Consider the following 21,025-nt stretch of genomic DNA (forward strand, 5'->3'; position numbering starts at 1 on the left):
GGTCCTTCTAGCCACAGGGGAAAAAGAATTACAGGATTTGGTGGACACCATTGAAAGTAACGGAAAAAAGTATGGAATGAAAATTAACAGAAATAAAACAAAAGTATTGGCACTAGGAGGAAATAAGGAAACAAAAATTATGCTGAATGGAGAAATACTAGAACAGGTGCAAAGTTTTAAGTATCTTGGAAGCAGGATAGACATCGACTGGAAGTGCACCACAGAAATTAAAACAAGGATAGCGATGGCAAAAGAGGCGTTTTATAAGAAAAGGAGAATTTTCTGGAGCGGTCTGGACAGAGAACTCAGGAAGAGATTCATAAAATGTCTTGTATGGAGTGTTCTTCTATACGGTTCAAAATGGTTCAAATGGCTCTGAGCACTATGGGACTTAACTTCTGAGGTCATCAGTCCCCTAGAACTTAGAACTACTTAAACCTAACTAACCTAAGGACATCACACACATCCATGCCCGAGGCAGGATTCGAACCTGCGACAGTAGCGGTAGCGCGGCTCCAGACTGTAGCGCCTAGAACCGCTCGGCCACTCCGGCCGGCCTCTTCTATATGGCGCTGAAACATGGACTATAAGGAAAAAGACAGAGAAAGGCTGGAGGCTTTTGAGATCTGGACTTTGCGGAGGATGGAAAGAATAAGTTGGATGGACAGAGTAAAAAATGAAGAGGTGCTGAGAAGAATGGGAGAGAAAAGACAGTTACTAGATGTAATAAAGAGAAGAAAAAGAAACTGGATTGGGCATATATTAAGAAAGAATGACGGACTGATAAAAACAGTTTTAGAAGGTTATGTAGAAGAGAAAAGGAAGCGAGGAAGGAAGAGATTCCAGATACTGGATGACATGATGGACGGTACAACATACAGCAGCCTTAAGAAGGAAGCAATGTATCGCAGAAAATGGAGAGGCAAAGGACCTGCTAATATAGCAGATAACTGATGATGATGGTGAAGTGAATTTAGACTTTTTGGGCGAAACTCGATGATGAAGTCTTCTCGGGTTATCAGCCGAGCCAACGCGTCGTTCTGTGACAACGTTTCAACAAGTCGAAGTCGCCTGAAGATGACAAGTAGGAAACTTGTGGAAACATTGCCGCAGAACGACGCCTTAACACGGCTGATAGCCGGCCGCGGTGGTCTAGCGGTTCTAGGCGCTAAGTCCGGAGCCGCGCGACTGCTACGGTCGCAGGTTCGAATCCTGCCTCGGGCATGGATGTGTGTGATGTCCTTAGGTTAGTTAGGTTTAAGTAGTTCTAAGTTCTAGGGGAATTTTGACCATAGATGTTAAGTTCCATAGTGCTCAGAGCCATTTGGACCATTTTGAACTCGGCTGATAACCCGGGAAGGCGTCAACAACTCGGGCCCCTGGCTTCGCGGGATCTGCGTCACACTCGAATCCTACCAACAGCTCGGGGTCTGCGGCACTCTCGAATCCTACCATCAGCTCTCAGCAACTGAAATTGGGACTCATCTGACCACGCTACTGCTTTCCAATCGTCTACGGTCCAATCGATATGGTAACGAGACCAGTAGAGGAGCTGCAGGTGATATTATGCTGTTAGCAAAGGCATTCTCCTCAGTCATCTGCTGCCATAGTCCACTAACGCCTAATTTCGCCTGACTGTCGTAACGGATGCGATCTTCGTACGTCCCACATTGATTTCTGCGGTTGTTCCACGCAGTGTTACTTGTCTACTGACAACTACACGCAAACGGTCGTAAGTTAAGGCAGTCGGCCACTGCGTTGTCCGTGGTGAGATGTAGTGCCTGAAATGTGGTGTTCTCGACACATTCTTGACACTGTGGATCTCGGGATATTCAATTTCCTAACCATTTCATAAATTTAATGTCCCATTCGTCTAGTTCCAACTGCCATTTCGCGTTCAAAGTCTGTTAATCCCTGTCTGCGGTCATTATAACGTATGAAACCATTTCAGATGAATCATCTGGGTACAAGTGACAGCTACGTCAATGCACTGCACTTTTATTCCTAGTGTTTGCGATATGCATATCGCTATCTCACGACTTACGTCATCTCAGTGTACAACAATGTGGTCAAGCGATAAACAGAAATACACTACTCGATTCTAAACCGGCACGCTATTTGAACACTTTATTAGCGTATTATTAGATTAGACTAGATTAGATTAGTACATGTTCCATAGATCATGAATACGACACTTCGTAATGATGTGGAACGTGTCAGGTTAATAAAAGGTGTCTATACAAGATATTACATTACACAAAATATTACATGACACTTAATATTTTTAATTTTTTTTTTGTGGGAGTTGGGGAAATTACCCACTTACTATATCCAAAAATTCATCTAATGAGTAGAAGGAGTTGCCATTAAGAAATTCTATTAATTTCCGTTTAAATGCTATATGGCTATCTGTCAGACTTTTGATGCTATTAGGTAGGTGACCAAAGACTTTTGTGGCAGCATAATTTACTCCCTTCTGAGCCAAAGTTAGATTTAACCTTGAGTAGTGAAGATCATCCTTTCCCCTAGTGTTGTAGCCATGTACACTGCTGTTACTTCTGAATTCATTCGGGTTGTTAATAACAAATTTCATAAGTGAATATATATATATATATATATATATTGTGAGGCTACAGTGAAGATCTCTAGCTCTGTAAATAAGTGTCTGCAGGATGATATTGGATGAGCACCAGCAATTATTCTGATTAGACGCTTTGGTGCAATGAACACTCTTTTATTCAATGATGAGTTACCCCAGAATATGATGCCATACGAAAGCAGAGAATGAAAATAGGCATGGTAAACTAATTTACTGAGATGTATATCGCCAAAATTTGCAATGTCCCTAATAACATAAGTAGCTGAACTCAAACGTTTCAGCAGATCCTCAATGTGTTTTTTCCAGTTCAACCCGTCATCAATGCATACACCTAGAAAGTTTGAATATTCTACCTTAGCTACCGATTTCTGATCGAAGTCTATCTTTATTAATGGTGTCATTCCATTTACTGTGTGGAACTGTATATACTGCGTTTTGTCAAAGTTCAATGAGAGTCCATTTGAAGAGAACCACTTAATGATCTTCTGAAAAACATCGTTTGCAATGTCATCAGTTAATTCTTGTCTGTCGGGTGTGATAGCTATACTCGTATCATTGGCAAAAAGTACCAGCTTTGCATCTTCGTGAATATAGAATGGCAAGTCATTAATATATATTAAGAACAGTAGAGGACCCAAGACCGAAGCTTGCAGCACCCCATTCTTGATTGTTCCACAGTTTGAGAAAGCACCAGTTTTTTGCATATTAAGTGAACTGCTTATTTCAACTTTCTGCACTCTTCCAGTTAGATATGATTTAAACCATTTGAGCACTGTCCCATTCATACCACAGCACTTGAGTTATCTAGAAGTATTCCATGATTTACACAATCAAAAGCCTTTGATAGATCACAAAAAATCCGAACGGGTGACTTCCGGTTACTCAGAGCATTTAATATTTCATTAGTGAAAGTATATACCGGGTGTTATAAAAAGGTACAGCAAAACTTTCAGGAAGCATTCCTCACACATAAATAAAGAAAAGATTTTATGTGGACCTGTGTCCGGAAACGCTTAATTTCCTTGTTAGACTGTTTCGTCAGTATGTACTGTACTTCCTCGATTCACCGCTAGTTTGTCCAATTGAAGGAAGGTAATGTTGACTTCGGTGCTTGTGTTGACATGCGACTCATTGCTCTACAGTACTAGCATCAGGCACATCAGTACGTAGCATCAACAGGTTAGTGTTCATCACGAACGTGCTTTTGCAGTCAGTGCAGTGTTTACAAATGCGGAGTTGGCAGATGCCCATTTGATGTATGGATTAGCACGGGGCAATAGCCGTGGCGCAGTACGTTTGTATCGAGACAGATTTCCAGAACGACGGTGTCCCGACAGGAAGACGTTCGAAGCAATTGATCGGCGTCTTAGGGAGCACGGAACATTCCAGCCTATGACTCGCGACTGGGGAAGACCCAGAACGACGAGGACACCTGCAATGGACGATAACCCTAATGTCAGCGTCAGAGAAGTTGCTGCTGTACAAGGTAACGTTGACCACGTCACTGTGTGGAGAGTGCTACGGGAGAAACAGTTGTTTCCGTACCATGTACAGCGTGTGCAGGCACTATCAGCAGCTGATTGGCCTCCATAGGTACACCTGCGAATGCTTAATCCAACAATGTGTCAATCCTCATTTCAGTGCAAATGTTCTCTTTACGGATGAGGCTTCATTCCAACGTGATCAAATTGTAAATTTCCATAATCAACATGTGTGGGCTGACGAGAATCCGCACGCAATTGTGCAATCACGTCATCAACACAGATTTTCTGTGAACGTTTGTATCGAGGCATTGTTGGTGATGTCTTGATTGGGCCCCATGTTCTTCCACATACGCTCAATGGAGCACATTATCATGATTTCATACGGGATACTCTACCTATGCTGCTAGAACATGTGCCTTTACAAGTACGACACAACATGTGGTTCATGCACGATGGAGCTCCTGCACATTTCAGTGGAAGTGTTCGTACGCTTCTCAACAACAGATTCGGTGACCGATGGATTGGTAGAGGCGGACCAATTCCATGGCCTCCACGCTCTCCTGACCTCAACCCTCTTGACTTCATTTATGGGGGCATTTGAAAGCTCTTGTCTACGCAACCCCGGTACCACATGTAGAGACTCTTGGTGCTCGTATTGTGGACGGCTGTGATACAATACGCCATTCTGCAGGGCTGCATCAGCGCATCAGGGATTCCATGCGACGGAGGGTGGATGCATGTATCCTCGCTAACGGAGGACATTTTGAACATTTCCTGTAACAAAGTGTTTGAAGTCACGCTGGTACGTTCTGTTGCTGTGTGTTTCCATTCCATGATTAATGTGATTTGAAGAGAAGTAATAAAATGAGCTCTAACATGGAAAGTAAGCGTTTCCGGGCACATGTCCACATAACGTCTTTTCTTTCTTTGTGTGTGAGGAATGTTTCCTGAAAGTTTGGCCGTACCTTTTTGTAACACCCTGTATAGCATTTTCCGTTGAAAAACCCTTCTGGAAACCAAACTGACATTTTGTTAAAACTTTGTTTTTACAAAGGTGTGAAGCTACATCTCCTGAGGGAGGGGGAGGGGGGGGGGGCGTAAATTTGTGTCCGGTGCGCTTCGTTGGATCTGATTCGTGGTGGAGGTACTCACAAGACGGCGGAGCCCGCGCTGGGGACGTCGGTGAGCGAGCGGCACCGAGGCGTGGGTCGCAGCCGCCGGCTCAGCTGCGGAGACGCGAAGCCGGCGGGCGCCCGGCGCGCCGCAGAACCCGCCGCCCCCGCGGGCGCCCGCGCCGTGGGGGTGGAGGAGGCGGCGGCAGGGGCTGCGGGGGTGGCGGCGGCGGCGGTGGTCGGTGGCAGCGGGTGCCTGCGCAGCGTCCGCTCGTCGTCCGAGTCTGCGGGCGAGCCGCCCCCGCTGTGCTGCTGCTGGTTCTGCTGCTGCTGCTGCTGCTGCTGCCGGTACAACAGGTGGCCGCGGAAACCCGAGGACGACTCCGTCCGGAAGTCCGCCAGAGACGCCGCGCTCGGTTGGTAGGCAGCGCCGCTCGTGCAGAAGCGCTGCGCCTCCAAATCCGTCGTAATCGACAGCGAGTCTGCGCAAACGACAATTATGCCGTGCATTATCGACATGTCTCACATTTTTTGCAAGTATCAACAGTCTTCGTTTAGAATACGCGGATGCAAAAACAACCCATGATCCAAATTAGTTTACTCAATTCAGCAACCGCTTTCGATCGTTTCGCTCATCAAACTGATCTTTCTCCTTAGTAAAAGAAGCAAATAAACTTTTTTTTACCCATGGTTGGCACCGCTAAAATATTAAAATAGTGATAAAATAGTTCTACATCTACATCTACATTTATATTCCGCAAGCCACCCAACGGTGTGTGGCGGAAGGCACTGTCATTACCTCCCTTTCCTGTTCCAGTCGCGTATGGTTCGCGGGAAGAACGACTGCCGGAAAGCCTCCGTGCGCGCTCGAATCTCTCTAATTTTACATTCGTGATCTCATCGGGAGGTACAAGTAGGGGGAAGCAATATATTCGATACCTCATCCAGAAACGCACACTCTCGAAACTTGAACAGCAAGCTACACCGCGATGAAGAGTGCCTCTCTTGCAGAGTCTGCCACCTGAGTTTGCTAAACATCTCCGTAACGCTATCACGCTTACCAAATAACCCTGTGACGAAAAGTGCCGCTCTTCTTTTCTGTCTCCTCTGTCAACCCGACCTGGTACGGATCCCACACTGATGAGCAATACTCAAGTATAGGTCGAAAGAGTGTCTTGTAAGTCACCTGCTTTCTTGATGGACTACATTTTCTAAGGACTCTCCCAATGAATCTCAACCTGGAACCCGCCTTACCAACAACTAATTTTATATGATCATTCCACTTCAAATCGTTCCGCACGCATACTCCCAGATATTTTACAGAAGTAACTGCTACCAGTGTGTTCCGCTATCGTATAATCATAAAATAAAGGACCCTTCTTTCTATGTATTCGCAATACATTACATTTGTCTATGTTAAGGTTCAGTTGCCACTCCCTGCACCAAGAGCCTATCCGCTGCAGATCTTCCTGCATTTCGCTGCAATTTTCTAATGCTGCAACTTTTCTGTATACTACAGCATCCTCCACGAAAAGCCGCATGGAACTTCCGACACTATCTACTACGTCATTTCTATATATTGTGAAAGGCAATGGTCCCATAACACTCTCCTGTGGCACGGCAGAGGTTACTTTAACGTCTGTAGACCTCTCTCCATTGAGAATAAGATGCTGTGTTCTGTTTGCTAAAAACTCTTCAATCCAGCCACACAGCTGGTCTGATATTCCGTAGGCTCTTACTTTCTTTATCAGGTGACCGTGCGGAACTGTATCGAACGCCTTCCGGAAGTCAACGAAAATGGCATCTACCTGGGAGCCTGTATCTAATATTTTCTGTGTCTCGTGAACAAATAAAGAGAGTTGGGTCTCACACGATCGCTGTTTCCGGAATCCATGTTGATTCCTATAGAGTAGATTCTGGGTTTCCAGAAATGACATGATACGCGAGCAAAAAATATGTTCTAAAATTCTACAACAGATCGATGCCGGAGATATAGGTCTATAGTTTTGCGCATCTGCTCGACGACCCTTCTTGAAGACTGGGACTACCTGTGCCCTTTTCCAATCATTTGGAACCTTCCGTTCCTCTAGAGACTTGCGGTACACGGCTGTTAGAAGGGGGGAAGTTCTTTCGCGTACTTTGTGTAGAATCGAACTGGTATCCCATCAGGTCCAGGGGACATTCCTCTGTTGAGTGATTTCAGTCGCTTTTCTGTTCCTTGGACACTTATTTCGATGTCAGCTATTTTTTCGTTTGTGCGAGGATTTAGAGAAGGAACTGCAGTGCGGTCTTCCTCTGTGAAACAGCTTTGGAAAAAGGTGTTTAGTATTTCAGTTCATCGTGGAACCGACAGCTTTGTCGTATTTTTATAAATTATGAGGATGCCAACAGTCGCAAAATTTTTTGTGCTTCTTTTACTTAAGTTTAGGAGACAGATCAATCTGATGGATGATCGTGACGATCGAAACCGGTTACTGAACTGATTAAACAAGCTTGCGATGAAATATTGTTTTGGTTTCCACGTATTCTCAGATAATGGAGCTCTGTTGACTTCAAGGTGATCATGCCTCCCGTCATAAAGCTTTCTTTTAGGCCTTTGAACAGTATCGCAGATTTGAAAACATTTTGGGAAATGTCCACAACTGGTTTGAATATTTATTGAACAAAATCTGTCCATTGACAGCGAGATAAGATGTAAGGAGCTACAAGAAAGCTGTTTAAGGGCGTTCCTGCAGCGTAACTGGAACGTAGCGCGACTCCGATGCGGGCATATAAACACCGACATCTACGCAAGGGATTAGTGTTGTATTCGTGTCTTTCCGATGTGCGTCCGGTAGATGCGGAAACGTGAACTATGCCGACGTTATTACCAGATGTGTCCAAAAGAGATCAACGTGCTCTTATTCATTTTTTTAGCTGCCGAAGGACAAAAACCGGTAGACAACCATTGGAGAAGGAAAAATGCGTGTGGGACAGCATGTCTGTCGAGAACCACTGTTGTCAAATGGTGCATCAAGTTCCGAGCTGGTTACGATTCGACGCAAGACGCCGGTCGATATGGGAGCCCAGCCTCATCCATGAACTCAAGTGGCAGACACTCGAGCGCTCGTCCTATAGTCCAGATTTCGCCCCCAGCAATTATCTTGTCTTCCGCCCCTTAAAAAAAAACCTGGAAAAATCGACGATTCCTGTCAGAAGAGAATGTGAAGGAGGCAGTTACGGACTTTGTCATGCAGTAGAACATCGTGTTTCACCAAACGGGAGCCTTCAGCGTGGTGCATAGTTGGGATGATAGCCTGAATGCTCACCGCGATTTTGTCTGATTGGCGTACAGACTCTAGACTTAACTGCCTATGAATAGAAACTTTTTGATCGGCCCTTACACAAACACAACAAAAAGTGCAGGTTTATTGGTAAGTACCTCCTGGGTTTCAGAAGGGAGCTGCGCTAAAACTACAAGTTGTACAGACAACAGACACTTATCAGTGGATAGAGCACCTCTCTAAGTTTTTAACTCACATTACAGTTGCTGAATATGGGCACTATTTGTGATGCAGCAAACGTCAGTACATGCCTGCGATTCATTGAAGTTGATGACATGAACTGCCTTGGAAGACGTGGCAGCAGCCCGATTTAGAAACTTGTTCACTGGATTGCCATTGTGCAGATGTGAACTACAGGATACAACAATATAGACTGGATGATTCGTCAGTATAGTCTGATGTGCATGCCCTCTAGTGGTACACTCTGCAACTACGCCCCAGGGCGTATTATATGTAGGAACTTTGAAAAATGCTATATTCACTGCTATGTGTCCTTTTTCTGTAGGTCTTTTAGTTATTGTGGAATCGTCTCCTGAAACTCCGGAGGTACTTATGAATAATCCTGTATTCACTTTGAAGAGAGGCTAGGTCTTCTTCTTTGTCGTCATTCTGCATGGGGTCGGCATTTTTATATGCGTTGTATTGGCATTAGTGGAGGTTGGTGATCTTGTGCCCTTCCTGACTCTCCAAAACCCCGTGATTGAATTTGCATATCCCACCCTGTTTGCATCTAGAGTAAATCTTATGTTCAAGTGTAAGACTGTTTTCTACAGATACATACGAGACATAGGTACCAGCTCAATATTTACCTAGTTGCATGTGTTAAACTGCCTAAAAACCACGTACAGGCTGGCTAGGATACCAGTCCCCATCATTAATCCACCAGGCGGTTTCGCTCTGGTGCCAGAATGTCACCCCATGTCCCGGAAGGGGATGGTTTATCGCTCTCAGCTATCAGAGAGAGGCTAGGTGTTATCTATTATGCATGTAAAGCAAAGTGTGTGTGTGTGGGGGGGGGGGGGACATCCTCTCAAAGGGGGGATATCCTCTCAAACCCCTGGATCAATTACTTGCCAGAGAAACAGCAGACCACACCACGAGTATCAGCGGTGTGGGATTTATAACCTCCTAGCTCTAACAGGAGTGGAGACACAGACAAAAACGTGGCTTTTCAGGCCTTGGCCCATATGCTGCCCTACATGACAGGCATATTGTGTGCGAGTAGTATCGTCCTGCTTTATTGATTTGCTAGGGCTACACATGCGGATGGGGACGGCTGACCTGAGAGAAGGGGACGAGATACATAGAGAGAGAAGGGGGAGCTGAGATGGACAGAGAAAGAGGAGAGAAGGTGGAGATAACGGCCGGAGAGAGAGGTCAGAGGAAGGGATGGACGGAGAGAGGGCGAGGAGGGTATGGACAGAAGAGTGAGAGGAGATGGCCAGAGAGAGAGGTTTGTTGTGTGGGTAGTATCGGCACACCTTGCGCGAACTACACGTGTGTTTGGGCACAGCGAAACAGAGGAAGGAAGTGGAATAGTGAGTGAGGAGGGAGGATGAACTGGACAGAGGGAACGTGAATCAGGAGAAGATGAATATAGAGAGGGGGAGGATGACACAGATAGAGAGAGAGGGGAGAGGTGATGGACAGGAAGGGCGTGGAGGAGATGCTTAGAGACAATGTGTGTGTGTAGGGGGGGGGGGGGGTAGGACTGAAAGAGAGACAAGGGGAGAAAATGGTGAATGCAGAGAAAGGGGGAGGGGGGGGGGGAAGAGAAGTGTCCAATATATGTGTCGAATGCGTACATGAAGCTGCGAAAAAGCTAGTATTGTGATATTTTGCCACTAGAGACAACAAAATGTTTTGTTTTTGGAAAAAAAAGAATTGTCCTTTTATTCCTCCTTAACACTATTCTCAATATTTTTCATTTCTATGATAAAAGTGCGTGTACTCTCCTTTTCTAACACTGTGAATGTTACAGTCAAAATGTTATGTCCAGTCATTAACTCGCGTCTAAAATTTTGTGGGTGTTCGTGGGCTATAATGGAATAGTGCGTTGTTACTGATACTCTAGTATGTGTCAATGAAAATGTCTTACCAGTGAATGTTGACACCACAGTCAGGTTCTCTTCACTGAGAATCCTTAGCGGATGGTCCTCGGCGCATTCCCGTTCCTCTCCCACCGGCGAACAGAAGGGCCTCGCCAAACAGTACGCTATGTCGTCTTCCGTCACCTGCAGAGTAAAGCAAAAAAATCGTTTTCTGAACTTAATGCAAATATAACTGAGAACAGAAAAGTATGTAAGTGACGTGCCTGGCCGTTCGTTTTAAAAGAGTTTATGAAAATACAGGTTCTGGTAACAATTAACCACAAATTTTATTAATTACAAAATATAATGTTCCTTATAAACACCCACTAGATTTTGGGTCCTTTTATGAATAACGCAATAAAAACTTTTATTACTAACACTGTAGTACTGAACCACTTTACTCAGAATGGTTACAAATTAGAAGAAGTAAAATGTACTAAATGAAATTGATTTATCATAATTTTAATTATTTAATTTAAAAATAAGATCGGTTTAACCGGTGTCTTGCATTGGAACAAAAATTGCTGATAAAATAGTAACAATATGCGATCTTTCGATCACGCAATATTGTTAACATTACGTAAAGAGACGGTTGAATACGTAATCGGAAATGTGTAGTGGGGAAGTGACAAGACTAGCTTATACTTGATGAAAATATGTGGTTCCATAAGTAGTATTGTCAGTTCATAATAAAGGAACAAATCTCTGGAAGAATAGATACACTCGAATGTCAATCCATCATCACACAACTTCGATGCAGAACAGGAATGCCAAGAAGAGCCAACACCACAAATGTTGACACATGTGAACTTTGATTTGACACCGTAGACAGCTAGAAATCATCGTAAGCATGTCAAGGAACAGATTAAAAAATTTCTCGCGAAAACAAGATAGTATAAACCACAAAGTTCGCCTTTTTTTGTCCCATAATTCGAAATTCTGCACGAGAAAACGGTGCCATATTGTCTGGTGTTGGCTAGATATGATCAGAAGAGACTCTGACCTGGTCCACAGAATGTCTAAGAATAGCCCTTGACTGAACGGAAGGACTGAAAGGAGCATTTGACTTGTAAGCTGAAAAACTGACATTTTCCATGATCGAAAAATTCTGCACAGAATGAATGTTCATTCACAATATTGTCGAACAGTATAGATCTTAAAGCCCACCTTCAGAGGGTCGGTATCTGCTCGACAATATTAGCAGCAAACAGTCATTTAAAGCAGTTTTGGTCAATTTTGTATCAAAATGTCATATATATAAGTTGCGTATCACCAGATGTCGAGGAGACTTAAAGTTACTCAGAATGTGATAAACGCGATAAAAACAATAATAAGAAACAGCAAACAATACTTAGCAACAGCTAAGCTAATTAATAATTATAATTAACACATTTGAACACAGAGGAATGCAATTAATTGTGTTCCGTATTTCGCCGACGTCCATCTCCTCTCCTCTATACCAACTTCCCACTCCATCGCCACCTTTCTTCATCTCTACCCTTTCCATTCTTTCACCTCCTCATCCCACTCCCGCTCTTGAGCCCTAATTTCGTCGCCCTTTTCCCTATTCATCTTTCTTTCTTCATTCCTCCCCCATCCACCGCTTCCCTTCTTCATCCCTCCTCTACACATCGTCTGCCCTCTTCATCCAGCCGCTCTCCATTCCTTCACTTTCTTACCTGTAAACAAGAATCTTGCGTCTCCACAGGCTCAGCTGGTTCTTCAACTTCAATCACCTCTTCGTCCTGATCACTTGTTATCAGCTCCATTTGGTGTTCGGCTTCATGCAGTGAATGGAGCCGAATGTCCAGCGACAACTCTGGCAGCAACAGAAAAGTTCATTAATTTCCATACTCACAGAGATCCAATTGCTGTAACTCACCAAATGGTTAACTGCAGCCAGTTACATTTTTGACTCCTTCAGAGTCGTTACACAAGTCATTACACACGTGCAAGGCTGTATTTTTATGACGCATTTTATACCAAAACCATGTTTGACTTTTACAGGCAATCTGCAACTTTCATCTGTTTTTCACGAAGTAGCTACACTGAAACTCGTTCATCTGCTAGGTAGACGTCCTCTTCCACATAGGTCTAGCTGTTTGAATGACCAAATAAATTCTGAAATACTACAAAGTTTAATTTAATTATGTATACAGATAGTTAACCTAGTACGGGAATCGATGATTTTGCTTTATCGACATTGATACTGGCAAGATATCGGTTCCAGGGATTCCAAAACTTTCGAGAACGTCTGGACTTCAAGTTCCAAGTCGGATAATAAACGAAAATTTTTTTCGTGTCATATAATTATAGATTAACAATTTTCAGATTTTTTCTTTGCTTGTATCATGAAACCTTGCTTCTTGTCAAATTTCATGACTCCACGTCAAGGTTTTGATGAGTGAATTCGCATCGAAATATGTAACATAAATGGTCGTATCTTTTGACTGCATTGACTCATAAGCTTACTATTTTTACGACACAGGGGGAAAATAGACTTCAGCATGTGATAAAAATTTAAACTTGATACGTCTACGCGTTCCTGAGAAAACGGGGTCTTAGCAGATGGAGGCACAGACAGACCGATAACAAATGACAATTTTTTCTGTAATATAATTACAAAGTAACAATCCTGTATTTTTCACTTTACTTGCACTGTGAAACCTTTCTTCTTGACAACTTTCATGAATATGGACCAACGGGAAGTACCCCACTGGTTTTGATGAATGAGTTTGCGAGTATCAAATTTTGTGACATAAATTTCCGTATCTTTTAATTGTATTGACTTAGAAACTAACGTTTTTTCTAGCGCCTAGAAATAATGGACCTTAATACGTGACGTAAGTTTCAACTTGATATGTCCACCTGTTCCTGAGAAAAAGGGTTCTGAACATTCGGACAGACAGACAAACGGACAGACAGACAGACAGACGGATAACAAGATGATGGTATAAGGGTTCCGTTTTTACAGATTGAGGTACGGAAATCTAAAAATAAAGATTTCTGAGGCGTACAATTCCGACATCGAACGCAGCACCCACTAGTTGAAGAGCATATAGTGGAGAAACAAACACGTTACCCGACTGTACGCCCAGAAAGTTGGGTGGAGCAATGGTGACCTACCCCGGAGTGCACACGTTTGGGCTATGAGACACCATTATATAAGCATTAATTAAGTAATAAATTGATAGCATGTAATGTGTAATGCAACGTACCTAGCAGAGAAAGTGAAGAACACCTTGAACCATGCGGGCCGCTGTGGCGGCGCGGTTCTAGGCGCTTCAGTCCGGAACCGCGCGACTGCTACGGTTCCAGTTTCGAATCCTGCCTCGGGCATGGATGTTTGTGATGTCCTTAGGTTAGTTAGGTTTAAGTAGTTCTAAGTCTATGGGACTGATGACCTCAGATGTTAAGTCCCATAGTGCTTGGAGCCATTTTATTTGAACCTTGAACCATGTTAAATAAAATGATAAAGTTATGGGATAAGGATATAACAGGATGATAATTGAGTCTAAAACGAAGGTGACAGACAGTAAACCTCCGTCCTCCTCCTCTGACAGAGGGAGGAAAGTGTAGTCAAAGCCGGAGTACATGTATAGGACAAGCTCAAGTTATTGGACATTCACTGCAACATGATGGTCTCCTAAAACAATAATAGAGGGGTAGGTCGAGGAAAAAAGTGTTAAGGGGAAGACCACGACTAAAGTGCATACGTCAAATTATAATAGATGTCGGTCGCAGCTCCTACACAGGAAGACGTGTAGACTGGAGATCTCCTGCAAGCCAGACTGCTGCCAACAATCCTCGGGTTGAGCACCAAAGGATGAGGATGGAGCTTCACCGTCTGTCGTTCTATCAACATTCTGTTCGCGAATGGAACAGGAAAACGGGGAAGCTCTGGTGGTGTCATGAGTATCCTCGGCCATACACCGCTAAGTGTCGTCACGTGGGACGCTCATGCAAACGGAATAACCAATGTGAGAGCTTTTTAAGTGGATCGTAATGAAAACATCATGTTTCATACCCGTTACGATTCAAGAGATGAAGCCTGGGCACCTAACGGCCAATCATTTCACACATCTATAGAGTTCCACTCGGCAACGTTCTTGATCCTCGCTGAGTAAGTGAGGTGCAAAGCAGCAATAGATTTTCTTTATGCTCAAATTTTCTGTTAGAATGTGATGCTCGGGTGTTCTTAGAAATTCCATGAGCTTCTCAATTAATCTGTTAGATGGAAAACGATCAGTTCAGCTACTTTTTGAACATTTTTTTCGACTCGAATTGCACGTGAATAGTCTTCAGTACTCTCTGTACCATCTAGAAATCTTCCATAACACTTAAAGACGTCTTTGAGATTCACTGTTTCACTGCCACTACCAGACTGTATCATTTCAAATGTGTGTACGGCACTTTTATCAAATTTAAAACAAATCTTAATGTTCGAACGCTGCTCCATTACCTCTTTCGCGACAGAACATCAAAACAGGTGTTAACTTTAAACTGAAAGATGAACAAAATAGCACGCTATTTTATTCACGCAACCGCTCACTGATGCCATTAGTAGTTACGCGAATATACACAGTCAAGTCACATCAATATAATCACAGCGTATGCTCGACGTCGACGTGCTATAAGTACTCACAGACGGGATGTGGCAGCACTAACATTGGAGCGTATATAAGGCGCGTCGGGGAAAGCTGGAAACAGTGCAGTCGTTGTATGGGGAACCGGAGCGATTTATCTGACGTTCGAAACGGCATGATCATTCGTTTTCGGGTCGTGGGTGGAAGCATTTCCGAAACGGCTAAGTTTTTAAATTTTTCGTGTGCCTTCGTGGTTAAAGTATGCCGTGCATAGCAACATGGCGCTATCCAAAACTGGTGTCAATGCCACTATGGAGCACCATGGGCCAAGGATGACCGACGGATGCGGAGATGCCTACGGCCGAATAGATGTGCAAATGACTACCCAGATGGACCAAGGGACTACCAACGGTAAATAAATAAATTTCGTGTGACTAGTGCCTCCCGCCGGGGAGACCGTTCGCCAGGTGGAAGTCTTTCGATTTGACGCCACTTCGGCGACTTGCGCGTCGATGGGGATGAAATGATGATGATGATTAGGACAACACAACACCCAGCCCCTGAGCGGAGAAAATGTCAGACCCAGCCGGGAATCGAACCCGGGCCCTGAGGATTAACATTCTGTCGCGCTGACCACTCAGCTACCGGGGGCAGACTGCTGCCAATGGTGCCTCCTCTTCAGTGAACGGTGCTGCGCATGGGCCTACGCAGCAGGCATCTGGTACATCCAACCATGCTAATGCTGTTCGTGGGCGACGAAGGCTGGAATTTGTACTCCAGTATCGCAACTGGACGTCCACTGGATGTCAACAGATAGCCTTTTCAGATGAATAATGTTTTATGTTCCATTGGACAGATGGTCATTGGCGGGTACTGCGTCAAACGTCTGAAAGCAAACGCCCTACAACATCAGCGGAAAGGTCCAGACCGGAGGAGGGAGTGTTATGGTCTGGGGAGTGATTTCGTGGCATTCCCTGGCCGATCTTTTCATTGTCAAAGGTACAATACATCAGAACAAGTATACATATATCCTAGGGGACCATGTCCACCCCTACACGGAGTTTGTTTTTCCTTGGCACTAAGACATCTGCCAGCAGGACAGTTCGCAGTGTACATGCGTGGTCTGAAGAGCACCGCGATGAGTGTACTGTACTCCCCTGGCCACCAAACTCCCCGGATTTAAACGCAACTAAGAATGTGCAGGACTTCCTTTATCAGGCTGTTCACGGTATAGATCCTCAGCCGAGTAATCGAGCGCAGTTGGCCACGGCAGTGGAGTCGGATGGCTCCCCATCCCTTCTGGCACCTTCCGGAACCTCACCGACTTTCTTCTTGCACGTCTTGCGGTGCAAAATCTGGCTATTCCAGCTTTTTACAGATGGTCACATTAGTGCGACTAGACAACGCAAAAACAGTCACCTTTCCTGGGGGACGGATTGTGTATGTTTGATGCACAGCAGTGTACGGAAGTGAATCATAGACTGTGGTGAAACCGGATAAGAAGAGAATCGAAGCATTTGGAATGTCGTGCTATACACGGATGCTGAAAATCAGGTGGATGGACAAGCTAAGAAATAAGGAAATTCGCCGGCTAGTGTGGCGAGCGGTTCTAGGCGCTTCAGTCTGGAACCGCGCGACATCTACGGTCGCAAGTTCGAATCCTGCCTCGGGCATGGATGTGTGTGATGTCCTTAGGTTAGTTAGGTTTAAGTAGTTCTAAGTTCTAGGGGACTGATGACCTCAAAAGTTAAGTCCCATAGTGCTCAGAGCCATTTGAACCAAATAAGGAAATTCTTCACAGAATCGACGAGGAGAGGAACTGTGGAAAACATTGACAAGAAGAAGGCACAGAATGACTGGAACTGTATTAAGACATGGAGGTACGTGGGAGAGTTGTAGAAGAAGACAGAGATTGGAATACATCCAAAAAGTAACTGAAGGTATTAGGCGCAAGCGCTAATTTGAGATGAAGAGATTGATGTGGGAGAGAAATTCGTGCATCAAAAAACTCAGAAGACTGATGACCCAAAATTATTTAAATATTTTTAGCATAAAATCCTTTTAAAACGGAGTAAAAAGTATACAATAATTTTTCCTAGCTCGTACAGGTTCTCAACCCATACACATACTTGTGAAAGCTTGTGCTTGTGAAATTGTAATAGCTGTGAAAATACTTATAGAATTTAAAACGAAAAGCATGGGACGCATGGATTAGATAATGGTGCGGAGGTGAACTATTAACACGTCAATTGTGTACTGCGCACCACGTTTTTCATTTTTACTTATACAGGTATCTTCATAGCTACTGAAAATACACAAGCACAAATTTCCGAACCTATCTGTGTGGATTAGGGATCTGTATGGGACTAGGAGAAATTCTTTTTAGTTCGTTTTAAAAATGTGTTATACTAATAAGTTTTTATTTAAATAATTGTTTTCTGCTTTTTAGTTTAGTGCATGTCAAATATTTCTATCAGTTTCAAACGTTTTGATGATTGCAGCAGAGACATGTAGTAAATCTCAGGTTTATTTCAGTTTCTCCTCATCTGAGGCAACCAATACATCGCTTCTTCTATGGTTACCTCACGAAAAGACCTCGAAGGCAAGAATTACAAACAATAAGGCTCACACAGTAACTTACCAGAGGACTACCGGTCTTATCACGAAACATTCTCAAGTAGAACGGAAGAGGGGGAAATAGCAGTGGTACACAAAGTACCCTCCGCCACACACAAGACAAGAAAGCCGGTTAATATTGCACTGTAATCGAGTTCTGAGCTATGTTTAGGGTTTCAAGCCCCTAACTTAATAGGAAACGATAGTGGTAAACAAAGTACCCTCCACCGCACACTGCCAGCCGCTGTGGCCGAGCGGTTCTAGGCGCTTAAGTCCCTAACCGCGCTGCTGCTACGGTCGCTGGTTCGAATCCTGCCTCGGGGATGGATGTGTGTGATGCTCTTAGGTTAGTTAGGTTTAAGTAGTTCTAAGTCTAGGGGACTGATGACCTCTGATGTTAAGTACCATAGTGCTTAGAGCTGTTTGAACCATTCCACCACACACTAGACAACAAAGCTAGTTTATATTACAATGTTATCTGGTTCTTGGCTGTATTGAATGTTGGGAAATAATAGTGGTACACAAAGTAATCGCTGCACACGGCAGGCAAGAAAGCAAGTTAATATTGCATCGTCGTCCACTTCTATATTCAATGTTTCAAGTATACATTGAAAAGATAGTTTAAACAATCGCAAAATTTGCACTGAACAAACAAACAAGAAAGCGATCTAAGGTGTGTTTACATCTGTGTGCCTTGCGGCTATAGTGGAGTCAGTGTAAGTTGACCCTGAGAGTTGTTGTGGGTTGGACGCGGCAGCATCGCCGGCCTACCACAACCAGTAACAGAACGTGATTTTGTAAACGTCTCTATGGCAACGTCTCAGTGTTGTTTCTGGAGACGGCTGCAGGCGTTAGCGCTTCGCAGTTGATAGCTGGCAACAATGCTGCGAGCTGTCATTCTTACGTCTCGACTAGAGTTGCCGTGGCTGTACTTTCCTCACACGCAAGTAGAGGTATGTCTCTCCCCGCCTGCTACAGGCATACGGCTGTGCCTCTGTGCGCACAATTGAAAGCGTGTGCGACTTTGCACCTGAGCATGCTCCTACTTGTCTCTTCGCGCAACGGCTGGATGCGCCTAGTACGCACGGAAAGTCGCACAGATCTAAGAAACGAGCTAGAAAGGGCTGGAGACTGACCTTTGTTCAGCGAGTCGTTGTAGAGGTTACGGCAGTCGTCCTCGGTGCTGGTCTCCTCCATGCCCTCGACCTCCCTGGAGTCGATCTTGAGTTCCTCTTCGTCTGGCAGGACGGCCGCCTTGCCGCCGGCGGTGGCGAGGCCGGAGACGAGCGCGCTGAACAGGTGCTCGGCGGCGGGCGCCGGCGGCGGCGGCTCGCTGCCCTCGTCGCTGACGAAGCTGGTGCTCGTCAGCGTGGCGGCGTCGTCGTCGGCCTCGGCGCCCGTGTCCTCGTCGGCGCCGGCGCCCGTGGCCGGAGGCCGCTGCTGCAGCAGCAGCTGCCGCTGCGCCTGCAGCGTCTGGTTCTCCACCCAGCGCTTGATCATGCTCTGCTTGTGCGTGTCCATGTAGCCGTAAGTCGCCGGGCCGCCGCCGCCGTGGCTCTTGTAGCCGTTCATCAGCGCCTGCGGCTGCGACTGCGGCTGCGTCACGTCCTCCACCTACACCACGGTACACTCTCTAAGCTTTTTGCGTTTAGAGTCTGCAGCTTCAGAGTGCCGGCATATTCAGTGTTTGCCTCCGGCAATGGTCCCATTCTGGCCCTCGAGCACTCCAAAGCTCCAAGTTCCCAATATTACAGTGCGGATAGTACACTGAGGTGACAGAAATCATGGGATAGCGATATACACAGGTACAGACGGCGGTAGTATCGCGTACACAAGGTATAAAAGGACAGTTCATTGGCGGAGCTGTCATTTGTACTTAGGTGATCATGAGAAACTGTTTTGCAGACGCATGGCAATTCCATTTCGGAAATCGTTAGGGAGTGGCTTTCACTTGACGATGGAGGGCAGCGGCGTTTGTGTAGAGCTATCAGTGCTAACAGACAAGCAACACTGCCTGAAGTAACCGCAGAAATCAATGTGAGACGTACGACGAACGTATCTACACTACTGGCCATTAAAATTGCTACACCAAGAAGAAATGCAGATGATAAACGGGTATTCATTGGACAAATATATTATACTAGAACTGACATGTGATTACATTTTCACGCAACTTCGATGCACAGATCCTGAGAAATCAGTACCCAGAAAAACCACCTCTGGCCGTAATAAGGGCCTTGATACGCCTGAGCATTGAGTCAAACAGAGTTTGGATGGCGTGTACTGGTACAGCTGCCCATGCAGCTTCAACACGATACCACAGTTCATCAAGAGTAGTGACTGGCGTATTGTGACGAGCCAGTTGCTCGGCCGCCATTGACCAGACGTTTTCAATTGGTGAAAGATCTGGCAAGGGCAGCAGTCGAACATTTTCTGTATCCAGAAAGGCCCGTACAGGACCTGCAACATGCGGTCGTGCATTATCCTGCTGAAATGTAGGGTTTCGCAGGGATGGAATGAAGGGTAGAGCCACGGGTCGTAACACATCTGAAATGTAACGTCCACTGTTCAAAGTGCCGTCAATCCGAACAAGAGGTGACCGAGACGTGTAACCGATGGCGCCCCCTACCATCACGCCGGGTGATACGCCAGTATGGCGATGACGAATACACGCTTCCAATGTGCATTCACCGCGATGTCTCCAAAAATGGATGCGACCATCATGATGCTGTAAACAGAACCTGGATTCATCCGAAAAAATGACGTTTTGCCATTCGTGCACCCAGGTTCGTCGTTGAGTACACCATCGCAGGCGCTCCTGTCTGTGATTCAGCGTCAAAGGTAGCCGCAGCCACGGTCTTCGAGCTGACAGTCCATGCTGCTACAAACGTCGTCGAACTGTTCGTGCAGATGATTGTTGTCTCGCAAACGTCCGCATCTGTTGACTCAGGGATCGAGACGTGGCTGCACGATCCGTTACAGCCATGCGAATAAGATGCCTCTCATCTAGACTGCTAGTGATACGAGGCTGTTGGGATCCTGCACGGCGTTCCGTATTATCCTCCTGAACCTACCGATTCCATATTCTGCTAACAGTCATTGGATCTCGACGAACGCGAGCAGCAATGTCGTGATACGATAAACCGCAATAGCGACAGACTACAATCCGACCTTTATAAAAAGTCGGAAACGTGATGGTACGTATTACTCCTCCT

The 21,025-nt window shown here is 45.1% G+C and overlaps 1 protein-coding gene across 1 annotated transcript in view; it reads right to left on the reverse strand.

Moving 5' to 3' along the window:
* LOC126092746 (kinesin-like protein KIF26A) overlaps positions 1–21,025 on the reverse strand; it is a 481,728-nt gene that overhangs the window by 39,977 nt on the left and 420,726 nt on the right. Inside the window, exons 13-16 of the mRNA XM_049908472.1 lie at positions 18,947–19,424; positions 12,288–12,427; positions 10,617–10,752; positions 5,236–5,677 (exon numbers count right to left, since the gene is read on the reverse strand). Coding sequence (XP_049764429.1) covers positions 5,236–5,677; positions 10,617–10,752; positions 12,288–12,427; positions 18,947–19,424 — 1,196 coding nt within the window. The remainder of the gene's footprint in view (positions 1–5,235; positions 5,678–10,616; positions 10,753–12,287; positions 12,428–18,946; positions 19,425–21,025) is intronic.

This window comes from Schistocerca cancellata, chromosome 7 (genome assembly GCF_023864275.1).
Source record: "Schistocerca cancellata isolate TAMUIC-IGC-003103 chromosome 7, iqSchCanc2.1, whole genome shotgun sequence".
In the NCBI taxonomy this organism is placed as follows: domain Eukaryota; kingdom Metazoa; phylum Arthropoda; class Insecta; order Orthoptera; family Acrididae; genus Schistocerca; species Schistocerca cancellata.